General features: G+C 37.2%; 6 protein-coding genes across 6 annotated transcripts in view; 4 read left to right on the forward strand and 2 right to left on the reverse strand.

The window, feature by feature from the left end:
- Window positions 1-9676, forward strand: part of LOC105836482 (prolyl 4-hydroxylase subunit alpha-1) — a 100002-nt gene extending 90326 nt beyond the window's left edge. Inside the window, exons 4-11 of the mRNA XM_012680540.3 lie at window positions 2626-2948; window positions 3994-4161; window positions 4281-4453; window positions 5107-5373; window positions 5709-5933; window positions 6026-6091; window positions 6174-6339; window positions 6468-9676. Of these exons, the coding sequence (XP_012535994.1) occupies window positions 2626-2948; window positions 3994-4161; window positions 4281-4453; window positions 5107-5373; window positions 5709-5933; window positions 6026-6091; window positions 6174-6339; window positions 6468-6562 (1483 nt within the window). The 3' untranslated portion in view covers window positions 6563-9676. The remainder of the gene's footprint in view (window positions 1-2625; window positions 2949-3993; window positions 4162-4280; window positions 4454-5106; window positions 5374-5708; window positions 5934-6025; window positions 6092-6173; window positions 6340-6467) is intronic.
- Window positions 9677-9843: 167 nt separating this feature from the next.
- LOC105836487 (putative transferase CAF17 homolog, mitochondrial) lies at window positions 9844-11390 on the forward strand. Its single transcript, XM_012680546.3, has 2 exons — window positions 9844-10001; window positions 10138-11390. Exon 2 carries the CDS (start codon window positions 10162-10164, stop codon window positions 11296-11298), a length of 1137 nt encoding a protein of 378 aa, XP_012536000.1. The 5' UTR covers window positions 9844-10001; window positions 10138-10161; the 3' UTR covers window positions 11299-11390.
- Window positions 11391-11566: 176 nt separating this feature from the next.
- On the forward strand, window positions 11567-12311 carry LOC105836491 (cysteine-rich DPF motif domain-containing protein 1). Its single transcript, XM_012680549.3, has one exon. It carries the CDS (start codon window positions 11819-11821, stop codon window positions 12206-12208), a length of 390 nt encoding a protein of 129 aa, XP_012536003.1. The 5' UTR covers window positions 11567-11818; the 3' UTR covers window positions 12209-12311.
- LOC105836483 (protein starmaker) lies at window positions 12265-15864 on the reverse strand. The gene is made up of 4 exons (XM_012680541.3): window positions 15731-15864; window positions 13188-15036; window positions 12747-13105; window positions 12265-12662 (listed from the first exon to the last, which is right to left on the reverse strand). Exons 2-4 carry the CDS (start codon window positions 15025-15027, stop codon window positions 12483-12485), a joined length of 2379 nt encoding a protein of 792 aa, XP_012535995.1. The 5' UTR covers window positions 15028-15036; window positions 15731-15864; the 3' UTR covers window positions 12265-12482.
- Window positions 15865-16164: 300 nt separating this feature from the next.
- On the forward strand, window positions 16165-19507 carry LOC105836486 (katanin p60 ATPase-containing subunit A-like 1). Its single transcript, XM_012680545.3, has 10 exons — window positions 16165-16899; window positions 17149-17284; window positions 17461-17605; window positions 17699-17786; window positions 17861-17982; window positions 18055-18234; window positions 18325-18467; window positions 18532-18644; window positions 18749-18875; window positions 18942-19507. The coding sequence occupies exons 1-10, from the start codon at window positions 16635-16637 to the stop codon at window positions 19138-19140; spliced, it is 1518 nt and encodes a 505-aa protein (XP_012535999.1). The 5' UTR covers window positions 16165-16634; the 3' UTR covers window positions 19141-19507.
- On the reverse strand, window positions 19174-20576 carry LOC105836490 (RNA-binding motif protein, X-linked 2). Its single transcript, XM_012680548.3, has 5 exons — window positions 20559-20576; window positions 20378-20439; window positions 20001-20153; window positions 19799-19928; window positions 19174-19653 (listed from the first exon to the last, which is right to left on the reverse strand). The coding sequence occupies exons 2-5, from the start codon at window positions 20389-20391 to the stop codon at window positions 19531-19533; spliced, it is 420 nt and encodes a 139-aa protein (XP_012536002.1). The 5' UTR covers window positions 20392-20439; window positions 20559-20576; the 3' UTR covers window positions 19174-19530.
- Window positions 20577-20658: the final 82 nt, after the last annotated feature.

The raw sequence follows: 20658 nt of genomic DNA on the forward strand, positions 1-20658 counted from the left end.
GTTCAGTGTTTTCTAAAAATAATGTCAGTTGCAATACAGACCGCAGATATATAAACAAGAAATATACTCTTCCCTGCTCCTTTACATATTCTGCACCTTCGTCTTCTTTCCCTCCTCAATGCTGGTTCCCTTTTACCTCATTTCCATACCTATATCTGATATATTTATTCTCACTCGCAAAATTTTACAGCTACGCTCACAGAATGAATTATTACAAAGAATGCGGTAAATGTATCTTTCCCGATTCGATATATCTCTGCGAGGGAAAAGAAAATCATTAGTTTCCCCCGACTTTCGTTCGTGAGAGGACTGACTTATGTCTTCTCCCGCGGTGATGCACTTCTGTCACGACTTCTTCCTCGGCGCGAGATGCTCGGAGGTGCTGTCTCGGTCAGACGGAGATTCTCATTGGGTTTTTAGCGCGAGAAAGTTCTCCCTTTCCACCCCTTCGCGTCTCGGTTATACATTAAACGCGAGAACGAATCGACAGGGACGTCTATTCCGGAGATTTGCGACGCGAGATAAGTCGTCTCTTTCTACTTCTCCTCTTCCTCCTCCTCTCGAGAGGACGTCCCGCCGCGTTGTCGAGCGACGTTGCCGAGGACAATGGTGTCGCCAGGTGTCGGAAACGTCTCCGTCATTCGCCGCGGGTTTGATATCGCGATAGAATCACACCCCGATTGCAATTGAAGAAGACGGAACGGGATGTTCCTTCCCTTTTCGTGATGATAAGAAAAGTTATCGTTGCCTCTTTCTCTTCTCTTCTCTTCTCTTCTCTCTCTCTCTCTCTCTCTCTCTCTCTCTCTCTCTCTCCTCTCATTTGCATGACCCCGAATTACTTGATGACTGTACGGATACCACGCTGTATTAATTGGAGAACGGAATTCTTCTAAGCAGAATGATAACTTTTTTTATTTGATTCAGCGATGGAATAAATTCTGTGCTTTTGTTTCGAAATAAATCAATTTCATCGTTTCATTCCATTTAGTAAAAGAGTTAGTGTGAAATGTAACAAGTGTCCCAAATTTGTATTAATTTGACGCAAAATAAATATGTTGAAAAATAACACAAATATGTAAAAAATTAATACAAGAAATGTAACACTTTAATATAATTCGGAATAAGTAAATTTCTTGAGTAAATTTAACACTTATAATAATAATTAAATTAACACGTGGTTTTATTTTTTACTTATTTATATCTTATTATTATACGATTTAAAATTATACTACTAAGAGATATTATATTTCTTATTTGGTACTAGTTTGCACATGGTGAGCAACTTTAAAACATCGTCGTATTATATGAATGAATAATTTATTTGTTTCATATATTATTATATAATATTATATTAAAACATCGTCCATTATATGAATGAATGATTTATTTGTTTCATATATTATTATATTACGTTAAAACATCATCTATTATATGACGAATAATTTATTTGTTTCATATATTATTATACTAGCTATGCCCTGCCACGCGTTGCTGTGGCTCTCTATTCTTATGCTACGTTTTTTTCAAATTTTCTTTGCTTTCGTTGTTTAACTTTCAAGAGCCTTGCTTTACTGTTGCTCTTTTTATTTTATTTTTAAATAAGCATTTATCTATCTTTAATAAATTTAATATTCATTTATTCACGTACTTCTAACTTTTTTTCTAAAAGCTGCCATGGATTTAGAAATCCATTTAAAAGACTGTTTTAAACAAGTTCCTTTTTTTCAATAAAATAACAGCCATCTTTATTTTTCTTATTACCTTAATTTAAACACAATGAAACATTCTTCGCCTCTTCTGGTCTCTCCCCGTCTCTCGTGATCTCTCCCCGTCTCTGCCGGTCTCTCCCCGTCTCTCCCGGTCTCTCCCCGTCTCTCCCGGTCTCTCCCCGTCTCTCCTCGTCACTCCTGGGCTCTCCCCGTCTCTACTCGTCTCTCCCGGTCTCTCCTCGTCTCTCCCAGTCTCTCCCCATCTCTACCCGTCTCTCCCCGTCTCTCCCGGTCTTTCCCCGTTTCTCTCCGTCTCTCCCGGTCTCTCCCCGTCTCTCCCGGTCTCTCCTTGTCTCTCCCCGTCTCTCCTCGTCTCTCCTCGTTTCTCCCGGTCTCTCCCCGTCTCTCCCGGTCTCTCGCTGTCTCTCACGGTCTCTCCCCGTCTCTCCCGGTCTCTCCCCGTCTCTCCCCGTCTCAATGTGTCAAAATTTCAATAATATTAATGAAAAACTATTTTTTACACTTAAATTATGGCCATCATTTTTTAAACACACGGTATTTCCAAAATCAGACCCCATAAGAACACTCCCGGTTATGGAATGCAACGTTGTGTCAAAATTTCAAAGCAATCGGTGAAAAACTTACGGAGATCTTAGATGACGAACAAACATTTACATTTTTATTTATATAGATTATTATCTTTTATTACTTTTTTTATGTTATGAATTAGACATATATTACAAATCCGATCGCATCCAAGGGAAGTTTAACGCATGTGGATCTTTTACATGCTTCGTTGCGTTTCCGTTTGGAAGCTGTTTTCTAAATTGAATTCAAGCGAGGCGAGCGGCTAAGATTAATTTTTCCTTTTTCCTCGCAACTTTTTTCAGCTAATCGGAAAAGGTTTTCCTTTCAGGAACGTGGAAGGCTACGCGAAAGAGCACGAGGAGGCGTCCAGGAACATCCAGCAGTACCTGTCGAATCCTATAAACGCTTATCTGCTGGTGAAACGGCTGACCACCGACTGGAAAAAGGTCGAGGAACTGATAACCGAGGACGTCGGCAAGTCCTTCGTCGCGAACATCACGAATTCCAGAAGCGACCTAAAATTCCCAACCGACGAGGACCTGAATGGAGCCGCAGTCGCTTTGATGAGGCTGCAGGACACGTACAAGCTCGAGACCGCGCAAGTTGCGAGGGGCGTCCTGAATGGGGTGCAATACAGCACCGGATTGACCGGTACGTACTTTAGCATCCCTCCTCTCGTGTAAGCTGTATGACTCAATTTATGTTACGGGTATCCCGGAATCCTTATGCGTCAAACGATCCTTTCAATCGGAAGTAAATGTCAGTCCCCGTATCGAAGAAATTATTTAATGTAGCGCAGATGCGCGCTGCCTCTGGTTCCCCTTTTGCTTGAAAATTTAATTAAAATTCTCCGCGAACGTTTCGCAAAACTACGCTTTTGCGGGAGAACCGTGTTTTTCCTGACGTAACGTCAAATTCTGACTGAGAAGAGCGGGTTCGTTGCGCCACAAAGAGTCACTCGCGTAAGAATAAATTTTACAATGGTCGCTCGGTTTTGACGGTATGAAAAAAAAACCGTACAATAGGCAGGAGAGCCGAGAGGTTTCGCTTGCTGCAAAGAAAGACGAAAAGCGCGCTTTGCGATAGGAGGGGGTAGGAGTTTTGCGGAAGGAAAATTAATTAACGAACTAACTTTTCCGCTATCAGTATGCCGCGCTCGCGTGCTTTCCGCTGCGAGCCGAATAAAAAGAAATTCAATAGAACGCAATCCAGATTGCCTCGCGAGAAAGGGCGGTTCAATGGAACGCCGACTGAATGTGCGCGTTTTCGAATCTATAAATATCTTCACGGGAAAAAAGAACATTGCTATTTTGAAAACATTTTTATTCATAATACGTAAACATCGAGATTAGAAGTTACACGGCATTAAATAAATATACTGTTGCGTTTTCAAAGAGAAATATTTTCATATTATTAAAATAAGAATATTTAATCTATTCTTTCTAATTTCTCTATGTAAATAAAAACATTTTTCACGTAGAGAAACGATTAAAATCGATTTAATTGCATTGTTAAATACGTTATTGGAAAAATTTAATGAAAGTTTAATACATGGGAATAAAGATTCTCAATTTTGTTCTAAAGGTTAAAATTATGTATTGTTGCTTGTGAAATAATGATTGCATTTTACTTTGATACTAATTTTTTCTGTGTTTTATACGTTTTACTTTTCACGTATGACAATTGTACATTTTAGCGAGCGATTGCTTCGAACTGGGCCGACAGTCTTATCACAATCGCGACTACTATCACACAGTGCTGTGGATGCAGGAGGCCATGGACCGCTTGCAGGAGGAACAGAACACCACGAGCACTTCCAAGCCCGATATCCTGGAGTATTTGGCGTTTTCGACGTACATGCAAGGTTTTGAACAGTAAATTATATTATGCACGAGGGCACGGGACTATTTCTAAGGAAAAAGCCCGCGCTCTCCTCTGGCAGCAACGTTTCAAATATGTTATTCCGTTTTTATCGCCGGGCAGGTAATGTCGCCCGTGCTTTGAGCATGACGAACGAGCTGCTCGAATTGGTGCCGACGCACGAGAGAGCGTTGGGAAACCGCGCGTATTACCAAAAAGAGATCCAAAGCAAGGCGAGTCAGTCGAAAAAGAAGCGAGGCGAGGACGGGAAGGATGATACAGCGATACCTGAACAGGTGAAGGACCACCCGCGATCGGAAACAACTATTTCACTAAATTCCAATGTTCCTTAAGCGTTTTTTTTTGTTTTAAATAACTCGAATGTCCGAATCAAAGTAGTCCGCTATTTAGGGATAAAATAAATCGTTCTTCTCGAAAATCTAGTCGGCGATAGGGTGGGAAAAGAAATGTAAAGATTGAAAGTAGAGATAAATGACTTGCCTTTCATTGACAAATCGATATGAAATATATAATTATTATAGATTATCCGAATAATATTTATATCTATTCAAAAAGGTTGACGATATTGTTTAATGAAAATTTCAATTTTTTACTTTCATTTTCAACTTTTTTGTCTCCCTTTCTACATCTATTGCCGATTAGATTTTTGAAAAAGTATTTCCAAATTACAAAGTTTTAGAGCAGAAACCACGGGACGTTGGAAACGCAATTTTATTAAAAGTAACAGGAGTGCGCGTTTTAAACAATTATTGAATTCTCTGTAAAAAAAAATTAATTTGTCTGTTTATCTCGCGATTAGCGCGAAAGATACCGCTAACAACTCTGGAGAACTTTCCACTATTTTCGTCGGCCGTTATTTCCGCAAAATCCCGAGAAGCGATCTCCAGTTTTCCGCGAGCGTCCCTAAAGTTCGTTATCGCGCTTGCAGAACTTCACTGTCGCGGAGGAAAGGGTGAAAACGTGGGAGGAAATGACGGAGAGAGAGAGGTATGAGATGCTTTGTCGCGGTGAAGTGTCTATCCCGCCGGAGGTGGAGAAGAATCTCAAGTGCCGTTACGTCGACCGTGGAATTCCCTTTCTGAAGATCGCGCCGTTCAAGGAAGAGGAGGCATATCTGGATCCGAGAATAGTCGTGTATCACAACGTGATCTACGATGAGGAAATCGAAACGATCAAGCGGATGGCTCAGCCTAGGGTAAATAGTCCGCGTAATCGGAGATTATTGCTCGTTGCGAAACAAATTCCTCCTACGATTCAACGCCGAATAGTGGTCGAATTCTTGCTAGAAAATTATTAACACAGATTTAAGTATTTATCCTGTTTAATATAAAAATACGAAATACTTAACAAATTGAAATTTAAAAACCTAGAAAATATAAAATTTTAAGCGATTATATTGTTTTGTAGAATTTTGTTCAGCTTTCTTAAAATTTCGACCACTGTGCGCCGTGTGTATATTGTGTTTGTTTTCGCGCGCACGACGCGAAATTGCAGAGAATTCCAGAAGATAATGACAATTACATGTTACAGTTTAAGCGCGCCACGGTGCAGAATTACAAGACCGGTGCCTTAGAAATAGCAAATTACAGAATCAGCAAGAGCGCCTGGCTTCAGGAGCACGAACACAAGCACGTGGCGGCAGTAAGCAAACGCGTGGAGCACATGACGAGTATGTCCGTGGAGACGGCCGAGGAACTTCAGGTTGTTAATTACGGCATCGGCGGCCACTATGAGCCACATTTCGACTTTGCAAGGGTAAATTCGCTATAAGGAGCAATCAAGGAGCGTCCTTCCGCACTTGCCAGCTCTTTGCCGCAACATTAATTAATGCCATTTCACATTTACAGAAAGAGGAGACGAATGCGTTCAAGAGCCTCGGGACTGGCAACAGAATTGCAACAGTTCTGTATTACGTAAGTTCCAATTCTGTGCGGTTTAACTTGCTACGCGTTGATATCACGGAACGATAATTTGACGTTGTCGCATTGTCTACAGATGAGCGATGTCGAACAGGGAGGCGGCACCGTGTTCACTGCCATTAACATATCACTTTGGCCGAGGAAGGGTAGCGCGGCGTTTTGGCATAATCTGAAACCTAATGGCGAAGGGGACTTTAAAACCAGACATGCGGCCTGCCCAGTACTTACAGGATCGAAGTGGGGTACGTAAAACTTAAAGTTTATTCACTGTAAGAAATATCTTGTAAGATTGTTGAGAATTTTTCATACTTTAAATTTATTAAAAACTTATACTTTTTAGTTTTTTAATATTAGTTTTATCTTTTTTTAGTGGCAAACAAATGGCTACACGAAAGAGGTCAGGAATTTCACAGACCGTGTACGTTGGAGAATCAAGCAACGGACGAGGTGGACGTCAGGCACTGAGGAGAGCGTCGCTCAACTGCGAGACAGAAGTAATAGAAAAGAAGCCACGATAAATAAGATAGAAGAAGTACCAAGAAACACCTCGAGATTTCTGCTCTGAATAAAGAGACATTTTATTCTCGGGAACCCCGGTGACTCCGTGAAGAAGTGCGCGCGATACGAATACGCGGTCGTTTAAGAACGAGCGAGAACGTTTCACGTGTCGCAAAAAGCGACAGTGCAATTTAGATGTAGGTAAGCGAGCCGTGCGAGAGAATGCCGCTCTCGCCGCCGTTCGCCGAGAAAGAACCCGTCACTCCGGCGCGCGCGCACACAAATCGTGTAGCTTGACATTCGTGCCGCGGACCACCGCGCGATGATCTTTCTTGTTCATCGTGGAACGCGATCCCTCGCATTTACGACGGCGATTAACGTTTCCTTAATCTTCTCGACGCCGCAGGCGAAAATCGCGCAGAAAGAGGCAGCGTGAAGCAGCTCATCCGAGCGAAATTAATCGGCTGCATTGTTTCTTCCGCGCGCTTCTCCCTTTGAAGCGGAAATCCTGTGGGGCGTGCGGAGAGATTACCGCCGCGCGAATCGCAGCAATTTACTATGTAACAAAATTGCTCTTTATACTACGAACTGATCCGCATGCGTTTTGTTTGTAGTCCGATCCAGCGTTGTCCGCGCGCAGTTCGTCATTTTGCAGTTTACATCTACGGCGAACATACCGCAAAGTAATCGTTTCGAATTAAATGCGTGATATAACCGTGAAATGAACCGATAATGAATATGTAAAGCAGAAAAAAAAATAAAAGAACATTTCGGAAATTCTTTTGCTTAAACAAATGAAACAACAAAGAACGCAGGAGGAAAAGAAGAAAAAGAAGAATCCTCATAATTGCGTCAGTTTGTTATACGCGGAGTTATCGTCGTTTAAACGGGCTTTCCGGGTAGCGAGAGCGAGACTCGCTCCGTTCACCGTTCGTCAACGCGTAACGTTAATTGTTTCTACGAAAGAAATAACCGACATTAATAAGATATTACACTACGTATCATAGTCAAAGCAATAATAAATTGCGCACGTTCTGGCCAGTCTCCCCTTATCGTAGTATGTAGCACGACATAGTGCAGTGAAAAGCGCGATATAACCGTTAGCCCGTAGATTAATTATAATACGAGCGCGATCGTTGTTAATGCAACCCACGAGATTGTCGCATCTCGATCACGGCGTTGTCGTGCGTTAACGAGGCCGACGATGTTTCTACAAAAAAAAGAGTATCATCTCAACAATTATTGTCTCAAGTATAATTAGGAAAATCTTTTTCAAAGAGTTTGATAATCTTAAATAGACGCAACTTGTTGATACATGAAATAATAATTGTTGATTCAATACCTTTTTTTTGCGCTAAAACCAAAATTCTGTTCACGACAGGACAGTTTTTTATCGGCTGTAAATAGCGAATAGCATGTTGATCCCCGTATCATCCGGTCCTTCCGATTAGGTTGTATACGAATTGTTTGTATAAAATGGACAACACTGTCCGACGACGCTGCGCTTATTAACGATGATACGTAGCATATACGAAGATAAATCTCGCACGATCTCTTCAATTCAAAATCAACCTATTGCAGCAGAGTTAAAATTGCAGTTAATTTTATTTATGATGATAAAAAAAGTATTCGCATTATTATTGTGATAAAAAAAGCATGTTTTTCATATATAGAATGAAAAACGAGTCTAATTGAGAAATAATCCTTGAGAAAAAAATTCAAGTTTTCTTCTGCTTTCAATATAAAATTATTTTATTAACAATTAAGTATATTATTAAAAATATAATTTATTACAAATTATTACAATATATATATAATTTTTTTATTAAAAAATTAATAATACAGCATGGATTACTTATTTCCTATGATTAATATTTGTTACTGGCTACGTTACTGGCAGTTACATCAGTTTACATGTTAAAAATTAGAGAACCGCTGCTCTATCGAATAATCATGGATGATTCCGAATATTCCGAATTGATTGTTAATAGCATCAGCCAGCACCAATTTAGATATGAAATATTAGCCTGAATCGGGATTCCAATGACGAACGTGCGCGAAGACTGGCTATCTCGATCAATTAGCACAACCGCGTATACATATATTATTTTAAAATAATGCCGTATCTTGATAGAGAAATCTATTATTTAGGTCTTTGAAAATTCCACGATAGCCCTATTAACTCATATTAGGATCGCATGTACTCAACTCTAGAATATGGCGCTTTATAATTTATGTTAAAAATAATATACTTTCTTAGCTGGGATCAACTTAGGATTAATTAGGATATTTTTAGCCTGATTTAAATATTGACCGTGATTTTTATCGATGCTATATAATATAAAATTTTTAATATGGTTTTATAAGTTTATCAGTATAAATGATTTGTTCTCAAATTTTATAAATTTGAAATGTTGTAATAGTTCAGATTATTATATGTATATAATTCAAATAATAGAGAATCGAATTAAATTTTACCTAATTCGATTCTATTTGATTCGTATTCGATTAATTCGCACATCTCTAACAATTATTTATAAACGGTACAGAGATTACATTGTAATCTTTGCACATATTGTGAACATCATAATGCCTTTTTTACATGTTTTATAAATTGAATTCCTTTATATCAAGTTTTAGACTTGAATTATTACTGTAAAAACTCAGTTTTAAGGACAACACGTTAGTCAGACAGAAACGTGTACGTTAAACAAGGAATAAGTTAAAGTTAGAGTTTTAACTTCAGTTAGGAAGTAAGTCTCAACCTAAAAGTAGTATTGGAACAAAATTTTTTTATTGACCATTATACTACAGTTATTTGCTATTTTTAGGAAAAATCTGCAAAATACATTTTTTATTAATAATCTTGTATATATCACCTGGAATATTGTATCACCTACGTCTTTTAACACTGAACGATTATAAAGAATGAACGAAGGATGAATTAAGATTAATGACGAGGAGTGCGAAACAATTCCAGTCGTCTTGTTAAGCGTGAGCGACTGATATCTATCTAATTGTGATCACCATCGTTTTGTTAAAAAACGAAGAAAGTAAATAAAATGAAATGCATCACAGAAACGGTACAGAAAACCCTTTTTCCTGCAAATATTTGACAAAGTAATTTGGTTTGTTAACTATCAAAATAACACGAGAAGCAATATTTATAAATAGCATAGTTCAATCTCATATTTAATAAAATTGAATGATAATTCTGTGAATTTCGTACTTTTTCTCTTTTTAGTTTCGTTTTATTCTACGTGCAGCAAAGTGTAGCAAGTGCGGATAAAAAGAACAGATCTTGAATCATATGATTCCGAGACGCGGACGACTGGGCTCCATTCAAGTTGCCGGATCGCATAATTGGAATCGATCGGAGCAAATGTGATCAAGTCATCAGAGAAATGTAAGACTAAGTCTGTCTTGCATATAATACTGCGGAATGCCGCATATAGACGTAATTAGATATTTTCGGAGGTTAGGCGGGACCGTTCAAGCGGTGCCGGTTTCAGGTTAGTCCACCTGCGTGTTATTTTTCGTAGAAATAAAAAATCGTTCAGACTCACATGACCATATTCGCCACGATGATCGACCGTGTTAGCCGCCTTGTGCTACGAACGTACGAACGAGGTAGGAGGATCTGCGGCCACCACCGGTGCACAATCAGACACATCAGCTCCAGTCAGGTCGGCAACAAGACCCTGGAACGCCTGAGCGACAGGAGCGTGCTGCGCGTGAGCGGCAGCGATGTCTCCGTCTTCTTCCAGGGACTGATCACGAACGACATGAAGCACCTCGACGATGGGGCGCCTAACATCTATACTCTGTTCTTGAACATCCGGGGCCGAGTGATGTGCGACGCCATCGTGTACAAGGGCGAGGAGAGCAACGTGTACTATGTGGAGTGCGATTCACAGATCATCGATTCCCTGCAGAGGCATCTGAAAATGTATCGCGTGAGGCGAAAGATAGATATAGAACACGCGGGAGACAGGCTCAACGTCTGGTCGATGTTCGGTTTCACCAAACATTCGGTCAATGAAGTCGCAGCGAGCGAGACGCGAGGGAAGAACCTGGAGGGAATGATATTTCCGTGCGGCATGTTGAACAGCAAAGCCAGCAAGTTTGTCGACAACATTATGATATACGAGGACCCTCGATTACCCGATCTAGGTTTCCGAATTCTTGCCGAGTCGCGAATCAGCGAGCAGGAGATAATCAAGCATCTGGATGTCACAGATGTGTCGCCGTCGGAGAGTCTTGGAGATTACAGGGCCTTTCGGTATAAGCTGGGAGTAGGAGAGGGCACGCATGACCTACCGCCTGGGAAAGCATTACCGTTGGAGATCAATTGCGATTACCTGCACGGCGTCAGTTTTCACAAGGGTTGCTACATCGGTCAAGAATTGACCGCACGCACGTATCACACAGGTGTGGTCAGGAAGCGCCTGATGCCCCTGTTATTTGACAATGTCGTAGACAAGCCGCTTGCATACGACGAAAAAATTCTCAACGAATCCGGCAATACGGTAGGAAAGTTCCGAGGATACGTCGATAGATACGGATTAGGCTTGATGCGTATCAACGAGTCCCTTAGCGCTCGACAACTCAATGTATCCGGTATAAATGTAAGGGTGATAAAGCCTACGTGGTGGCCTCAAGAGTCACAGAATGAAATGATTTTCGCCAAAGATACAAAATAGCATCGGAAATGTTCTTACAAGCAAATGTAACGATCTGTTAGAGAATACATGCGCACATATAAAATAAATTTCTACAACAAATGTTTAACAAATGTGGTAACACAAATTAATTATTAGACAATTAGGGATTTTACTGAGTAACCCTAGGCAAAAATTTTTCTTAGAATTCTCCATGTAATTATTTTAATACTATAAAACTAGAAACTAATATTACAAAACTATAATTTTTGTATAAGTTTGATTTTAAAAAATTTCTTAGGATTTCTTTTTGTAAGAGTTAAAATATTTTTCGAAGATGTGAATTTGTCCATTTTTTCTAAAATTCTTTATATGTATACATATGATATTCGATAAGATTTGAAGAAAACTTGCAAGATCTGATCTTTATAACATATTTCTCAGGAATCTTAATAAATGTAAAATATAAAAAATTGTTTAAAATTTGTTGTATGAAACAACAAAAATACATTCAGTGGGTTTCTATTCCTTGTTGCTTTATAGGACAGAGGATTTCGCTAGTATGCCAGCAGGCGAATCTAATATCGAGCGAACACAAGGTACCTCCACGAGTCAACAGACATCAACGACAAATGTGGGCGGCACTTTCACATGTTCCTTTTGCCCTTTAAAGGAACACTACGATTACAAAGGTGCAAAACCGCCGTTCGCTCGGCAGTTGGTTTACTTGGAGGAATGTTACATTATGAAAGATCCGTTCAGCTTGCCAAACAGAGGCGAGGTCTTAGTCTTGGGTGCTGATTGCAGCATGTGCGGACACGCTGTATGTCTGGGATGCAGTATATTTTACACCAAACGATTCTGTCCGAAGTGCGCGTCCAGTAATATGCAGTATTTACCACCCCAGCTACACGGTAAAATCAGAAATTTAACGAAACAGACCGATTCTTAAGAATAAATGTAAATTTCTTATCAAATATTATTTATTAAAAAGATAATAACACAGCGTTGCATTATAACGAGAAGAAATATATTTATATACATACATATTAAAAGTACTTTTGTTTGTAACTTATTTCTATTCTGAACACACTGTAACATCATTTAAAACAATATTTATCTCTACTTTTCGCTATTTAAATGCGCGGAAAATATTTTTGAGTATCAAAAGTCTTGCATAAAACTGTTTTTAAAAAAGTATAAAACATCGTGATATAAAATTAAAATTAAGATTTTAACGGTTTAGCTAGAAGTTTTTCTGCCATCTTCTTCTTTTTCTTATCAAGTTTACTCTTCTTCTTTTTGTTTTTTAACTGGACCTTTTGACCCTGAAATGCAGTAGATTGCTTTTCCTTGTTTATTCCCTGTTGTTTCTTTTGCTTCTTAATGTTGATTTCATGTTCAACCTGCGAAAAGAAAATACGAATATATTTATTTCAACATCAACTTTATCTTTATTTAAAAAAAAAAGGGGGGGGCAGTACACTTACGTCACGTGTTACAGATTTCTCTGAACTGTTCTTAAATTTCTTTACTGGTTTATTATCGTACTGGTTTATTTCATTTGAAAGAGCTCGTTTTTTTCTCTGTTTCTCATTTTTCTTATCAATGTTCTTTAACAAAGGTAATTCTTCTACATTCATTTCATCCACAAACAGTTCTATTCTCATTGGTTTGCCAGAGAGTACGAAACCGTTGAACTTGAGAGCAATATGTGCAGATTTTTCAGTATCAAAAGTGATATAACCATACTCTTTGCTCAGTCCTGTTTTATTATCACGAATCAGCTGCAAGTTGTTTATACGTCCGTAACTTAAAAAGAATGACCAAAGCGTGTTCTCATCTATTTCTGAAATTAAAAAAAAATACATTAGTTAAAAAAATACACGTGCTATATAATCGCGACAATCAATCGACGATTTATTACTTACTCGAAGCCAGATTTGTTATCAATACAGTTTTTGCAGCGTCGAGAGGTTGCTTAGATTGGTAAACGGTTTGTACGTTCAAATAGTTAGGACCGAACTTCTTGCCATGTGTAATCTTTGCCGCCTTTCGCGCGGATTTTTTAGTCTTGTATAAAACGTGTCCCAACAGTGGTGTTAGCTTTTCAGAAATCTCTGCTGGAACTTTAGTGTATTCCCCCATTACTATGGGTATGGGTGCTAGTTCAAACTTCTTAATGGGCCCAAATGATTCGAATATTTCCTTTACTGATTGTTTTGATGCATTATTTGGGACATTACTTATCACAACAAGTCTTTTTGACAGATCCTTTTCATATATTTCATTTAATTTCTCTAAATTAATTTTTAAATTTTTCTTTTTTTTTACTTGTGCATTATTCTCCTCATCATCTTCATCTTCACTACTAATATCATCGTCTTCATCATCCTCATCTTCCACATTGAAATCTTCATCATCGTCGTCGTCGGTCTCTGTAACGCTCTTCATTAAAAGTTCTGCTAGACTTAAATCTCCATCCGAACTACTGTCGTCATCGTCATCGTCATCGTCATCATCATCGGTATCCACGTTTGCGAATGCTCTTGCTAAATATTCCCTCATATTCAAATCTTTAGATATGCTCATACCTTTGTACTCATACTTTTCATCCTCGTCCTCGTCCTCGTCTTCGTCCTCGTCCTCGTCTTCGTCCTCGTTCTCATATTCATACTCATCCTCAACTTCAACCTCATCCTCATCCTCAATATCGTCATCCTCATCGTCATCTTCATCTTTTGCATTAAAATCTTCGTCATCGCTGTCGTCTGCAATGCTATTTGATAAAAGAGCCGATAGAGACATATTGTCACTGTTATCCTCATCCTCGTCATCAAAACTTGCATCAGACTCCATTATCTTTTTCTCTACTTGTTCATTCTCTTTCTCATCTTTATCTTCATCTGCATCGGTCTCATCTTCATTGTCTTCACCATCTACTGAACTTTCTTTGTCATCATTCTTTTTGGCTTTAGATCTTAGAGTTATAAACTTTTTTACAGCTTTATTCTTTGTTTCTTCCTCCTCGCTGTTGCTGGAGGAGCAGTTATCCTTGTCATCATCATTATCATTATCATCTTCGTCATCATCTTCCTCATCCTCCTCGTCTTCATCACTCTCTTTTTCTAGACCTTTAAACATTTTCACACCTTTATACTCAATTCGTTTTTCCTCTCCTTCTTCCTCCTCATTTTCAAAATCTTTATCATCTTCATCTGAATCGTTTCCTAAGGTAGATCCTAAGATATCTGGTATATTACTATCGGAATCAGTTAGAGCATCTTCTGAATGTATCGTGGTACTTTCTGAACAGTCTGAATCTGAATCACTGATGTCAGAGGCAGTCATACTTATGAGGGTTGATCTATTGCTTGAATCATCGCTTACTTCATTGCTTTGTACTTCAGGCTTGATGTTTTTCAAGTTTGGTCTTAGTACTTTAGCAAGCTCGTTTTGTACTTTACCCGTAGAACTGGATTGATCTCCATTCAAAGAATCTTTCTTCAATTGATTTGCATTACTCTTTGACACTTGCTCTGATAAACTGTGAACTTTTGGATTTGCAGAATCTTTCTTAGGAATTTTCTGAGGCGATGTGTGCTTGTTCTGCACCTTGGAATTATTAAGTAAAGTTACCTTGCCCTTGGGTGTGACTTTAAATTTGGGTTTCTTATTTTTCTTTACTGAACCATTTTTTGTTCCATGCAATTGTTGTTTGGGTATTTCCTGATTCTTATTATTCTTCAATGCTTTTTTTGCCTTACCCATTTTCTCAGCCTATAACAACACAAAACACAAGATAATTACAAGGAAACTTGTATACTTGCAACAACACAGAAAAAGTGAAAGCTAGAAGGACAGAAGTTAAATCTTAACCCCCTGTATACACAATATTTTCTAAAATCTTCTCTACTCACATCACGACACTTGCAAGTTGCTTGCTTTTACAAGTATACAAAAATTCTTCAGTAATTTTAAACTTCTCTATAAGAAGTATTTATATTACTGTTTGTTTAAAAACAAGAATATAAGTGTTAGAATTACTTATAGTGCTTTTTGGTTTTTCAAAGAAAAAATTTACAAGACAAAATTGTACAAATCATGTGTACGGAGGATCAAATATTTTCGCGAAAAAAAATTAATGAAATATTGAAAAAATCCGAGACACAAAAACCTCTGACACAAAGAATACCTTTTTCTGGTAATAAACAGCGAGTGTTTCGCGATTACTAATTTAATATTGAGCTCTTCTAAACTGAAATACAGTTAAGAATCGAATAGATAATCGCAAATAGGATTTTATTATTTACATTAAGAAAAAAACTACAAATAACCGAAAAACACATGAGTCAAATACGAATATCTGACGGTTATACTTGCCCACGTGTAACGCAAGAAAAGACGCTGCGAGCGTCTCGAATGAGTTTTATTTATTTAAACGTATAAAGATTATGCCGTAAAATATACTTACTAATCGCTAGAAACGATGTACCATCAATTATCAGTTAGAATACTTCGATTTTCAATCGTAGAAACACCTCAGTCAACTCGAATCACTGCGGCATCGACGAAACGGAAACAGGAGTGAACAGGATTAAACGTTGGACGAGCCAACAGGCAGATGTGCACTTGCGCTTGCGTAGAAGCCCCATTCGGCAGCTGCGTTTCAGAAGAAGGCAAGAGGCAGTTTTCCAACGGTTATAAAATTCTTTTACACTATTGGTTTATACATTTAGATCCTACAGAGACTTAAAGGCAAGAACCATTTGTATTGAAAAATCTTAGCAGCAGTTGGAAAGCTGCTTCTTGTCCTAAGCATAGCCAATAGCTTTTGATAAGTTGAAGGACCAAGATACGCACCGTATGTTGCGGGCTTAAGAAATAGAAAGATCGCAATCTCTCGAGGTTACATTTACATCAGATTTTGTCAGTTTATGACAGTTTCTCGTATGATTTCATGTGATTTCTTGTGATATTATAAATACTCCTGTGATACAACGAAAATGCTAAACAAGTGTGACGAAAAATTGAAATTAGAAGTTTGTAAATTCTGTAGAAACAAATATTTAACTTATTGTTATTATTAACTATCATTTTATTATTCAACTGAGATTAAGAGATTTATTAGCCATCGAGACATTAATTTATAGCTAACGTAATCGTCCGATGAGCTAATCTTCAATTATGCAAATGCAGTTTGACACGTCGACTGCAGCGGAAAAAAATGTACACTGAGGTGTCAAACAAATTTTCGCCATTACAAAAAACTCGGTAGAGTCCAAGGGAAAGCGCGACATTGCGCTTATCACCTAGACATCTTCGTCAAGAGCGTGAAAAAAAAAACGTTTTAACTTCTCGCCGAGCAGGACGAAATCATGGCTGTGTCAATAAACGAAATCTGTGAGAACACGAAGCTGGCGCGTGAAATGGCACTGATGGGTAACTACGATACGTCAGGTGTTTATTACCAAGGTGTCGTGCAGCAGATACACAGGCTACTCGCGACCATAGCGGATGCGACTCGCAAAGCAAAGTGGCAAGTGGTGCAGCATCAGATCGTTGAGGAGTTTGAAAAGGTTAAGGCCACGTCCAACACGCTGCAACTCTTTAAAGTGGACACGCATGGCGAGAGGCTGCTTGGTAACATGATGCACATTCTGTGAAACTCTGTTCAATAGACAGTGCTGTGTTTTAAAGCGAGACATTATATCTAACGTCCATTTTCACCAATGTAAATTAATCTTGATCTCAGTTAAAATTAATCTAAATGGATAGAAATAAAGATATTACATAGTTTTTAGAATGGCCTTAGAAATATCTCCTAATTTTAGGTGTTCAATCTATTGGCTGAGATGAAGTCAAGATCTAACAAGAGTCTATGAATTTCAGGAACATCTTGCCTATCATTTGAAGAACCAACACGAGATCCTGCCTTCTGGTCTTATAATAATTCAGATTCCTCATGGAACCAGACATCAGCCAGGGATCCCGATGTGTGGCCTCCTTTAACTCCAGCAGAACAAAAGTATTGATAAAAACTTACAATATTTTAAATTTTATTTGCTACATGACTTGGTATTCAATCTTTTCTTAAAAATATTGATTTGTTTTCAATACTATGTTACTGAAAATAACTTTAATTATGTTATTGTTATATATTAATTACAGGAAAATATCTAAAACAGTAATATTTTTTTTTAGAAATTCAAGACAGCAAAAGATTCAGCAGAAACAACAGAACCGAACAAATGTTAGAAAGTCTGTTACAACAGCTAAAAAACCAGACAGTAAGATTTCTGGTAAAAAAGATGACAAGAAACCCACAAAGAAAGATGATGCAAGCAAGGTTACTTAGTTTATTAATTATATTTTCAACTTTGCGATATATTGAGAACATTAATACAGATTGCATATAACATTACATAATAATTTATTAAAGGATAAATCAGAAACGGAAAAAGATGTTGAACTGGAAGAACGTAAATTTGAACCGTCTTCTACTGATAGAGATCTAGTAGAAATATTAGGTAATGCCATTATTATTAATTGGCATCATCCGTAAACTTTTGAAAAATATAAAAGCAAATGTTTATGTTTGTAGAAAGAGATATTGTTCAAAAGAATCCAAATATTCATTGGGATGATATTGCCGATTTACACGAGGCAAAGCGATTACTGGAGGAAGCAGTTGTACTTCCAATGTGGATGCCAGATTTCTTCAAAGTATAAATCTATTTTTTTAAATCGTGTTAAAATAAAATTTCGTTGTTTTAACTTAGACATATATTTTTTTAGGGAATTAGGCGGCCTTGGAAAGGAGTATTAATGGTCGGACCACCAGGCACAGGCAAGACTATGCTCGCAAAGGCTGTTGCGACAGAGTGTGGCACAACGTTCTTCAATGTCTCGTCTTCTACATTGACGTCGAAATATAGAGGCGAATCAGAAAAACTCGTTCGGTTGTTATTTGAGATGGTATTTATTATCATATCTAAAATAATCTCCATTAATCGAAAAAATGTAACATTTATTCACAAGATTAATTATTTTATTATTTTAACTTAGGCCAGATTTTATGCGCCTAGTACAATTTTCATCGACGAAATTGATTCTTTGTGCTCTAGAAGAGGATCTGAATCCGAGCACGAAGCTTCACGTCGCGTAAAGTCTGAGCTTCTTGTTCAAATGGATGGAATAAGTTCCAACAGGTAAATTTGTATATATTTTTGCTTTATAACATGAATAAATACAGAATACCTTTGTTTTATGTAGCGAAGACCCAAGTAAAGTGGTAATGGTATTAGCAGCAACGAATTTCCCATGGGATATTGATGAGGCTCTACGAAGACGCTTAGAAAAACGTATCTACATTCCACTGCCGAATCGTAAGTCTCTTAAATTTTAGTTTCTTTACAACTGTGTATATTTTTTACTTTAAAGTAAGAATTTTATGTAAATGTATATTCAATATTTTTTGTTCATTGTGTAGATGAAGGCAGAGAGGCATTATTGAGGATAAATCTTCGTGAAGTTAAAGTAGATTCGTCTGTAAACCTGACAGACATTGCAAGAAAACTGGAGGGTTACTCTGGTGCGGACATTACGAACGTTTGTCGGTGAGTAGAATCTATTACAACAATTTAACATTTAACATTTACTGTTTTACTCGGTTTTTGTTATAGAGACGCATCCATGATGCTAATGCGAAAGAAAATCGCGGGTCTAAGGCCCGATCAAATCAGGCAATTGCCAAAGGAAGAATTGGACTTGCCTGTGTCTGCCGCAGATTTCGACGAAGCCGTCGAAAGATGTAATAAGAGTGTTTCCCAGGAGGATTTGGAAAAATATGAGAAATGGATGAGTGAATTCGGTTCTTCTTGATACCATTCCCTCAAGAAACAATAACATAGTTCATCAGCACACGTTTGTCTATTCTGTTTATAATTAATATATTATTCTGTTAACATATTCACAAAAAGACCAGAGAGCTTCTTAATCTTTCACAGCTCGTAAATGACTAGTTCTCTGTACTTGAGACTTCAGGAAAATCAAATTGGAAAATAAGACTGTATGATAGGACTAATACAAGATAAAAGTTGAGTAATGTTTCTAATTTCAACTGTACATTGAAGACTTAACAAAGCAGTCGTATATATATATATATAAATAATTCTTAGTAACATATTCCATTAAGTTTAAATGTAAATCTGTTCATAATAATATAATTATTGAAACAATGGTTAAAAAATTATCGTTATTAATATTACATCTTCAACTTTTCCTTGGAGCGCAACCTTCCTTTCGTAAATTTCTTGTTTCTTCGTCTATATTTTTTGAATCTTTTGGTACTTTGTAATTAGCAACGTGGTCCACTCGTATTACTCTACCTAGGAGCTAAAAAAATAGAATAATAATATAGATACTTTAAAAGCAGCTATTTTATCAAAATAAAAATACAAAATAATTTTATCATAAAATGTAAAAATAAAGCAAATAATATTGCTAAAAATAATTATATTGTTATCCTACTAAAGTATACCTTTATGCCATTGAAATTGTCAACTGCTAATATGGTGCTCCTCTGATCTTCGTAACATAAGAAACCATAACCTTTTTGTTTTCCAGTATCTTTGTCTCTGATCAAGTTTATATTAACTACTTCTCCATATCTGTAATGATATATTTAGCATGGAAATTCAATTGACAATTATAATTATAATTTATCTCTGGATTTAACTTACTGAGAAAAAACTGCAATGATATCGCCTTCTGTTAAATTATATGGCAGGCCACCAATAAATATCCAAGAACTGTCTTTGTACTGGTCGTGCCAAGATGTTTTATTTCTACCTCGTAATTCTTGCTCATTCAGCTTATTTATATTTTTCACGTTACTGAAAGTACAGATCGTCTATATTTCTTACGTTACAAAACAGAAAGACGATATGTTAAGTTACACAATTGCGATATAACAATGCAGAAAATATGTTTGACCAATCATATTATTAACCAAGATTACTAATCAAATTATTAATTTGACTAATCATATATATTTTATTTACTTTCTATTTCACATTTTTCTTAACCAATATAAAAATTGTAATTAAAAGATACGTACGTTAGAGGATTCATTGTAATCAAAAAATATTACCAGATATATAATAAATACACGATGTCAACCTGGAAAAATATTGTAAAATACATAAAAATATTACAAATTCAAAAGATAAAAGCAAAAGATCGTGACAGATCACACTTGTGTGTTTGATTTTTTTTTATTTTTTTTTTTAAACACTGACTTTAAGCCAAATCTCAATTTCTCGACGAGTCTGTTGGAGATGCTGATTGGCTATCGATGCCTGGACTGAATCTCTCAATTCAAATCGCAATTCCAATTTC

This window comes from Monomorium pharaonis, chromosome 7 (assembly GCF_013373865.1).
Source record: "Monomorium pharaonis isolate MP-MQ-018 chromosome 7, ASM1337386v2, whole genome shotgun sequence".
Lineage (NCBI taxonomy): Eukaryota > Metazoa > Arthropoda > Insecta > Hymenoptera > Formicidae > Monomorium > Monomorium pharaonis.

Excerpts from the sequence above, each read along its gene's own strand:
- LOC105836487 (XM_012680546.3), top strand. The coding sequence starts at position 10,162 with ATGACCATATTCGCCACGATGATCGACCGTGTTAGCCGCCTTGTGCTA.
- LOC105836491 (XM_012680549.3), top strand. The coding sequence starts at position 11,819 with ATGCCAGCAGGCGAATCTAATATCGAGCGAACACAAGGTACCTCCACG.
- LOC105836490 (XM_012680548.3), bottom strand. Across the intron at positions 19,929-20,000 it reads ATCATTGCAGTTTTTTCTCA|ATATGGAGAAGTAGTTAATA; the intron begins GTAAGTTAAATC and ends ATATCATTACAG. Across the intron at positions 19,654-19,798 it reads ACAATTTCAATGGCATAAAG|CTCCTAGGTAGAGTAATACG; the intron begins GTATACTTTAGT and ends CTATTTTTTTAG.
- LOC105836483 (XM_012680541.3), bottom strand. The coding sequence starts at position 15,027 with ATGGGTAAGGCAAAAAAAGCATTGAAGAATAATAAGAATCAGGAAATA. Across the intron at positions 13,106-13,187 it reads GATAACAAATCTGGCTTCGA|AAATAGATGAGAACACGCTT; the intron begins GTAAGTAATAAA and ends TTTTAATTTCAG. Across the intron at positions 12,663-12,746 it reads AGAAATCTGTAACACGTGAC|GTTGAACATGAAATCAACAT; the intron begins GTAAGTGTACTG and ends TTCTTTTCGCAG.
- LOC105836486 (XM_012680545.3), top strand. The coding sequence starts at position 16,635 with ATGGCTGTGTCAATAAACGAAATCTGTGAGAACACGAAGCTGGCGCGT. Across the intron at positions 18,235-18,324 it reads TTCGGTTGTTATTTGAGATG|GCCAGATTTTATGCGCCTAG; the intron begins GTATTTATTATC and ends ATTTTAACTTAG. Across the intron at positions 18,876-18,941 it reads GACATTACGAACGTTTGTCG|AGACGCATCCATGATGCTAA; the intron begins GTGAGTAGAATC and ends TTTTTGTTATAG.